Source organism: Diplotaxodon limnothrissa, linkage group LG17 (assembly GCF_057381915.1).
Source record: "Diplotaxodon limnothrissa isolate DT_005_m linkage group LG17, D_limnothrissa_male_GT1.1, whole genome shotgun sequence".
In the NCBI taxonomy this organism is placed as follows: Eukaryota; Metazoa; Chordata; class Actinopteri; order Cichliformes; family Cichlidae; genus Diplotaxodon; species Diplotaxodon limnothrissa.
In genome coordinates this window covers 35305840-35314577 of record NC_140612.1, presented here as the reverse complement: position 1 = coordinate 35314577, position 8738 = coordinate 35305840, and the positions used below count along the sequence as shown (strand labels likewise).

Here is an 8738-nt window from a genome sequence, read left to right as displayed (position 1 = left end):
AACTGCTGATGGCCAACACTGCTTTATAGCTTGTGAGTGAAGTACCAGAGTCTGTATTTTAAACAGACAACATGGAAATTCCAGCTGCATGCATTGCTAGACGCAAGATTGGATGTAAACAACAGAGAGGCACCAACCTGACAGTCAAAAGTGAGGATAATTTATCTTCCCCTGCATCTATCTCAGCAGTAAGTCGGCTCTGTCAGTACCCATGCAGTGAAGACGTCGTTGTTTGAGCCCATTATAAAAGTTCAGGCCGTCACTAAAGGAGTCAGGGAAACAGGGCTCCTCTAGCTTGACAGCAAATCTTTACTAAAAGCATATAATAGGAAACTTTTTTTTTCCCCTGCACAGATGCCAACATTACGCTGTATGCATGAGTAATGGAGGCAGGTTGCACGGCTCATGCCACTCTACGCTTTGATCAAATAAATATTAAAACCACTTGCCAAAGTAGCAGAATGCTTAATTGCAGCATATTGAATGATAAATAGGGCAGCGTGTTCTCTTAAAAACACAGGTTAATTGGCCTGCCAGGCTCTGGCGTTGACATTGACTCCAAAGCAAAGTTTCTGCTGACTAATGCCAGCCTAAATTGGAAACATTTCATTTAAGCCCAACTAAATCTTTAACCTATAAAACTGCTTTAACAGATAAACTATGCCAACATCATAGGATGCTTCTTTTATGATTGAAATTTAAAACAAACACACTGACATACCTCCAGTGGTTCTTGACAAAGCAAGCCACTTCACCCTGATCATCCTTCTCTGCCTATTCAGCAAGTGAGGAGGGGGGGACGATAAATCAAATTCCCCACTCCTGCTGTAGAGCTCCACAGGTCCAGGAGGACAGTGTCCACTTCCTTACATTAATCTTTTAATGGACTCTCCTCCCTTCTCTTTGGCAGCTGCACTTCCCCTGACAGGTCAGCAACGATTGCTGGGGTCATTAGTCCTCTGATAGGCTGAACGATAAGATCAGCAACAGCAGGGACAAGGTGTGGGAGAGACAGCGCTGAGCTAGCTACAACATTCGGGGTTAAAGAGGAGAGTCGTCTCCGCAAGGTCGTTCTAAGAGAGTAAGACAACAGGAGTCAATTTAGCAGTGAGGAGCAACGATAGATGCTGTGAACTTATAGTAATAACTCTTTTGTAACACACGTGTTAAATCAGCACTTCTTTTCTCTTTTTTTTGCCTAATCTCTGCAATCAGTAATGGAGTGTACTCATCTTTCCTCTCGTTAATGATGGAAGTTTGATTTTCAGGGTGTGGCAGACCACTTTTAGATTTCTGAGAGGTGTTTCATGCAGAGCTATTAACTACAGATGAAGGGCGAACTCTGAATACACTGAAAAAAATGTTTTGTTCAATTTACTCAATTTTTTTATGACAAGTGGTTGCACGAAATAAATTTGTTTGAATCCAGAAATATTTTTTAAGTACACTGAATTTAATTTAAGCGAGTAAAACCAACATATATTTTTAAGCTACTTTAACTTAACTGTTGTGGATACGTCTTAGTCAAATATTATTAGTAAGTCCAACTAAGGTCGTGTTAAATGTACCAGAATAATTTGTTTCCTTTACACTTATGTCCCAAACTTATATTCAAATCAATCAAATTGTTAATTTCTCTCTATTTCAATTAAGTTAAGTTTACTTAAAAAATATTGCTTACCCTGATTTGTAGTTTTTAAAAACGTCAATAATGAAAACTACAACATTCTTTCACATCATTTATTAATGCAAAATTTGTTGCAAACAGAATAAGAATCCACATCTCTAAGGGAAATTGCTGCAATTTGTATAATACAAATTACAAAACTTTTGCCTATGAACTAGTAGCTTTAAAAAGCTGTATTCAAACAAAACAGAAACAACAGACAAGAGAAATGTTAACCAATGTTTCTCTTCCTCTAAAAAAGAAAAAAAAAAAAACCAAACTCCTTACATAAAAGAATAAAACACTACCAGCAGTATAATGTATCACAATTAGAAACTGATGCATCCACAAACTAACCAGTTTCAGACTTGCTGTTCTGCGATCCATATTTAGAAATTGCATTTTAATAAGGTAATTAGACTTAAAATTAAACTTGTGTTTTCCTTACTGCTTATTGACCACTGTCTTTCCATTCTAGTCCTTCCTTGAAGATTCTGAATGTTTTACATATTTTCTGACCTAACATACTCGCTTCAAAACAATTAATAGTCTTTAAAGTGTTACCAGTGTGCTGCAGTGTGGTAATCATGAATGGTTTTTTTTGTTTTTTTTATCCGGTTGAGTTAACACTGATTATACGCAGGGCAGCAGCTATAACTGAATAATTACAAAGTTGCTCTTCAAGCTACTCAAATGTACCACACGTGAAACATTCATTATTGAAAGTTAAAATGTTCAATCGAAACATAACACAGAACAAATGATGGTTGTACAAGAGTTTCACTCCTATTCACAAGAGCACCAGTCATTGGTAATTTACATAACAGCATTCTCTTGATGTGTTATTTTAGAAATCTTCCTATCCAGTAGCAATTTTGTTCTTCAGCCCAAAGACTTTGGGGGAGAGCTTTTCACCATCGAATCCCATCAACACTTTCTAAATGAATTCATAATAGTCCTTCAATTCCTTGGGGAAGGCTAGGTTTAGTGCATAGATTACTCCAAGCATCAATGCACAAGCTTGGGCCAGAGATCCAATGTTGTCCATGACTATCTCCCCTTCAACAAATATTCCAATGTCATCATAATGTCCATTTTGTCCATCCTCCCTGTTGATGACATAAATGCCCATGGTGTGCTTCTTCAGGTCTCTCTGGATATCATCTCCTTCAATGTCCTAAACATTTAATAAAAAGGTAAAAGAAAAAACAATTAACTCTACAATTAAATTCCAATCTAGTCGTGTGTGTGTGTGTGTGTGTGTGTGTGTAATACACACACAGATATCTATCTAAAAAGTGTGTGTATAGATGACTTGCTTACAATGACTTAAATGACTTACAAAGAACTCCCGAATAAGGCTTCCGTCCTCTTCACCAAGGTAGAGGCAAAGTGCCCTGAGAACTGCTTCCCTTTTCACTTTAACATCACTTTCAGCCTGTTTAAAGAGAGTTGCTGATTAAACCAATTTGGAAAAAAGAACAATGTCTGACATTCGCAATAAGTAAATTTTATCATATGTCAGTTCAAACATAGTAAATAAAATTTATATATGAAATTTCAAAATTTAGATTGCTTGGCTGGTCACCTAAAACGGCTTATTGGACTCACCAGTGACCTGCCACTTAAGACAAAAGAAATCCAAATAGAATTTGCAATATTCAGATTTACCTCTTGCATGATCTGCAAGTGGTGGGCAAGTTTCTGCCCAGAAACACCGCCCTTCTTCTGGAAAACTGTCATCAACTGAGGTGTAATTCTGTCTAACTGTGCCGCGAAGGTCATCTCCAGTTGAAGTGTTGTAATACACTGGAATTCAGCATTTACCTGTATCTCTCACACACACACACACACACACACACACACACACACACACACACACACACACACACACACACACACACACACACACACACACACACACACACACACACACACACACAAAGAAGACTGGTGCTTAATCATTGGTATGATTATTTTGTTATTTCTTCATTAAATGCTACAATGCAATTGCCATCACTTCATAAAGCATGATTATCATATGGGTTAGTATACAGTGCATGAAGGATGTTACTACTGTTAATCAAAGAAGAAATGAATGGCATCAGTCCATTTAACGGGTTTAAAGGGTTTTAAAAAGCAGATATTTGTCTGTTTCAGGTGGTTGGCAACACATTTTCCTGTGCTCTTTGTCCACTGGTGGGAGTGTCTCACCTGTGAGTAGGGCTGGGCCATATTATACCGTTCACGATAATACCGGTATAATGTTAGGCAACGATAGGAAAATGAAATATCGCGATAGAATGGGAGTAAAACGCGCATGCGCAGTGCCTTTGTTTTCATACGCACATGGCCGGTCGTTGAGTGAAACAGATGAACCAGAATTGGTTTGTAAAAATGGTGCAACTTCAGTGATGTGGAACTGGTTTGGTGTTTGTCCGTCAGATACACAACAAAGCACATTTTTTTGCAGAACATGCAAGCGGCCATCGTTATTGTCGTATTTGTCAGACTAAGATGCTCTTAAATCTGGGAGTAATCTGGGTCCTAAGCTCCGTATTCTTCAGGTCAAACAACACTGCAGCATCACTTAGAGTTAAAAACTGTCTAAATTCTTTCATCTTTAATAAAACGATCAGCATTGCTGCTTTACCAGGTGTAACTATAAAGTTTAACTTCCAGGCATCCATGAAAACAAAAGTTATTACATTTAACGGAGTTAGAAGTTAGCAGGAAGCTAGCGGAAGTTAGCTCGCTAGTTTCGCTAGTTACCTAAGCATGATATAGCATGTTCTGACTGAGAGATTTCTGAAAAAAATCAAACGTACAGCTCTGCTATCACTTCCAACATAAATGAAGACAGGAAACTAAACAGCAGTGACGTTTGTAGGGTTACTGAAGTTGGGCTAGCTGGTATATAATGATGTGCTACGTGATCGCTAGCGACACAGCTATGTTAGCATAACATAAGCAGTGAAGCTGGAGGACGAACACTAACACTTTTCCACTTATAAAAGTTAATGTGAAGGTTCTTCATGGTTAGAGACAAATGCAATCGCATGGCAGGATGCTGTAAACGGACCAAACTTCAGTCAGGAGAACAACTGAGATAATCCATCCACAATACGAGGTTAGTTATTAATATACTGCAACAACATGGGAATAGAGCAGCTGCAGAGAATTCAACATTAATGAATCAATGTTACAGAAGTGGAGGAAGCAAGAAGAATGAGTTTAATAAAGTTTGATTTATCTGACTGCTTTGTTTCGCTTAATGTGCCTTATAATCCTGTGCACCTTATGGTCCGAAAAATGTGTACTGCACACTGCAGTTTAATGTTGCAAAGCACCTCTTTTTAACTTCAGTGGATATTATACATGGTTATGCTCAGGATATGTCAGCCCATTTCTACTGGAAATGCCTTTTGGTTAAACTTTCAGCAAGGAATTTGCATTTGCACTGTTACATTTTTATAAAGCTTTAATGTACATAAAAACCAGCTTCTTGTTTAAGTGAAAATAAATGGAAGGTTGTCTTTTTGCACTAGTAATGTTGTGGAGTTGTATTTTGTCTCGCATCAATTATATCGTCGGTTATATCGTTATCGCAAATTTTCAAATATATATCGTGATAAATATTTTTGGCCATATCGCCCTGCTCTACCTGTGAGGTCAGCGGGGCAGAACTCTGCCATCAGCAACAGAGAGCAGAGAAAATTTAGATGTGCAACTAAAAACATGCTTGCCATGTAAGCCCCAAACATCTCTGAAATTGCTCTGCAAACTTCAGAGTACTTATACTTCAGGAGTCCTGTGGGTACCGTAAAGACTCATGTATGCAAACAAACCACATTTTTTTTTGCAATCTGATCCTTTTTCTCTTGGCTGTTTCCTTCAGGGATCACCACAGTGAATGATCCACCTCCATCTAACCCTATGCTCTGCATCCTCTTAACTCACAAGAACTAAATTCCTGTTTTTCATTTCACTTTCGCAAGTTTTTTTTTCTTTTGTCCTGGATAAAAGAAATTTAATCATATATATTAATTGATATTAATTAATATCAATATTAATAATCACAAGAACCCTTAAGATGAGATAGATAAACTTGTCCCTGCAATACTGTGACAAATACTGTTGTGATAAATATGTAAGGAATTTGCATGTACTTACCAAAATAACACCATCTTCTTGAATAAACAGTAACACATAAGGGGAAGAAAATCTGCCAGAAAAGGAAGACAAATAAAAAAAAATAAACTTTAGAAAGACAAACAATTACCGTTTCCAAGCCATTAGTGCATTACTTCATGATACTCCCTTGTAACAAAACAAATCTTACTTGTGCCTCTGTGCAAACTACAGATGGCACGATACCACTTTTTTATGTCCGATACCGATATCATAAATTTGATTATCTGCCGATGCCGATATGAATCCGATATAGTGTATTTTATAATAAATAAAACTGTTTTTATAAATATTTTGCTGCATTTTGTATAAGTTCATACTCAGTTTTAAAAACAAAACATTAAAGCTATTCTGTTATACCTGTATGCAAAAAATACACTGCACCCAAAATATTTTATACTTCAGCAATACTGATCAACCTAAAAAACTTACACCATCCTCCTTATTCAGGTATTCTAAACAGTACATAGAAATATTAAACTAACTAATTGGACTGCCAACTCCCAGCAAAAATATTAGGAAACCACCCCGCACCCTTCGCCTGATAATGCTTAATTGACGTAATCTACTTTAATGCACAGAAATCAATTATTTTTCTATAATAATTTGATTCAACATTTTTCTTCAATACAGTTGCAGACAGCGCAGACAGCGTACCTTCCCAAAGGAAAAAGTGCTATATGTACTACTATTACTAGGGCATATATTAGACTTAATATTTACTACATACAATAATGGATCTCTATACATTTAACCAGATCACCACTTTGGTAGTAAGATTTAGAATAATTATTTATTAAAAGCTAGACATTTTAAATGAGAATAAGAAAGAAAATTATGTCTTTGTGTCTCCCTTTCCCTGTTAATGCCCTACCTGGCCCCCTGGCAAAACTTTGCTAGATCCGCCCCTGCACAGTTACCAGATGTCAGCTACATAGAAAAGGATCCTGGTGTTATTTGTCTCTCATAAACAGTTCATAACTTCCCTTCAACTCATTCATGTGACCTAAAATGTAAACCTGTTTCTTCATTACCTGTTCAGCTCTAATGATTCAGTAAAAACTTCTCCTGGTTTCACCTTCATGTTTCCTTCTCACCACATATCCAAACTATCATGACCAGCAGCTATTACGGCTGTGGCTCCAGAAAACATAAGCGGATACTAGAAGTAATATTAAAAAAATTCTAGCAACAGCTTATCAAGCTTAAACGTGCTGCTGTTGTTTATCTGCCGTTTTCCTCTTTCTAGCGCAAACTGGGTGACTAACAAATGAGAGAGACTAGCGACAGAAAAGCCGATCACCTGATAATCGATCAGTTTCATGATTGAAGTAGCAACAGGAGAGGGAGGGGGGAGAATGAGGGAAGAAGTTTTAGCTGTTCAGCATGAAGACACCGAATAACTCCAGCTTTGTGTCTTTTTTCATTCTAGCTGAAGTATAAAACAAATCGCTTCCTTTCCCCCTCAATACAAAACTCCGACAGCCAGTCCAGCTGTGGCTCCATACATCGGTTGTTAAGCTCAACATGGAAATACTATGCAAACATAAAGAGATGAACTTACACACTTGCTTTACTTCTCTGTGTTAGTTTTCTCTGAGATTAAATGCAGCGGTTTGGAAGCACGTAGCGAGGCTTTAAATGCTAAACCAGACCGCTGACAGGTCTTGCACTCAACAGCTCTATCAAGTGAAGCAACTTCTTTTCTGAGTTAATTTCAGTTCTGACAAACATCACTCTCAGTGCCTTTTGATCTCACATTTTTGGCAACCACTGAGTTATTCTCCTCCACAGTTTACAACCATTATTTTTTTCTGCACAAAAGACGTTGTGCAACGCCAATCCTACTTATTTCCTACTGCACCCCTGACTGTGCAGGTGCGTTCAGAAGCCCCCTCCCCCGCCCGACTATTCCTTAATGCCAATGTTGTGGCGGGAGGGACGATTTCTCCACTTAAAACTGCAGGCGACTGTACAGTGAACTTTACAGCTAACTACAGAGAAATTGCCTCGTTCCATAATTTGTTAGTACAAAGTGTGCCACCAGAACTAAGCTAAAAACATATGACATTTTAACGCATCAATACAATTACTCTTTTAATAGAGCAGTAGCTAATAGAGCACATAGCTAGCTTAAGTCAAATTCATGACAAAGTTCAGAGGTGTACAACTACTTAGACTTCTTTCTCCATGTGCACACGTCTTAAAGAGTCAACATGCTTTGACTGAGGTAAAAAAATAAAACAAAAACGACCGTAAAAGGTTTACTTACCGAAGCTAGACCACCTTTATATGAAGTTGTGCGATTAACTTGAGCCCGCTTGCAGCACACAAAGCATCCGCTTCTTCAGTCCGCGTGCAAAATGGTGGCCTGTCCTAACGCATGCGCAAAATGGCCCAGCAGGAGGCTATGAAAAACATACTTAAGCATTTTGAGCTACATTTAATTAACTAAAATTAATTGGATTAAAACGCAGGGAATGTATTCTGGAGTTACTCGAATTATATATGTAGACAGGAATTACTCATTTGAATTGAAAAGATATACCAAAATATAATATGCTATATTTAAAAGGAGACAATATCACTTTTTTCAGTGTAGTATAACGGAGCACTCCAGTTTGGATCACAGCAAATAAAGCTGGAAAAAGCCAGCTTTTCTCCTAATGAACCCAGAGGAAGGTATTTTATTAAAAAAAACAAAAACAAAAGGAAGAGATAAGAGAGAGGATGCTTGTTCTCCAGGAAAAGCTTTTGGCCTGTCTTCTGATGCACTTTTCACAGTCGGCCGCATCCTAGTTAAAATTAACTACAGACAAAAGCAGTTCAATACATATTGTCAGAGGCGAACAAATGGGCTGGAGTTGGTGGGTTGATAGGG

At 37.7% G+C, this 8738-nt stretch overlaps 1 protein-coding gene across 1 annotated transcript; it reads right to left on the bottom strand.

The window, feature by feature from the left end:
• Positions 1–1952: 1952 nt before the first annotated feature.
• Positions 1953–3495, bottom strand: LOC146615337 (uncharacterized). Its single transcript, XM_085376137.1, has 3 exons — positions 3338–3495; positions 3009–3104; positions 1953–2843 (listed from the first exon to the last, which is right to left on the bottom strand). Exons 1-3 carry the CDS (start codon positions 3449–3451, stop codon positions 2604–2606), a joined length of 450 nt encoding a protein of 149 aa, XP_085232263.1. The 5' UTR covers positions 3452–3495; the 3' UTR covers positions 1953–2603.
• Positions 3496–8738: the final 5243 nt, after the last annotated feature.

Coding starts and splice junctions, on each gene's coding strand:
- LOC146615337 (XM_085376137.1), bottom strand. CDS start 3,451: ATGACCTTCGCGGCACAGTTAGACAGAATTACACCTCAGTTGATGACA. Junction 3,105..3,337: donor ACTTGCAGATCATGCAAGAG/GTAAATCTGAAT, acceptor CTCTTTAAACAG/GCTGAAAGTGATGTTAAAGT. Junction 2,844..3,008: donor GCCTTATTCGGGAGTTCTTT/GTAAGTCATTTA, acceptor TTAAATGTTTAG/GACATTGAAGGAGATGATAT.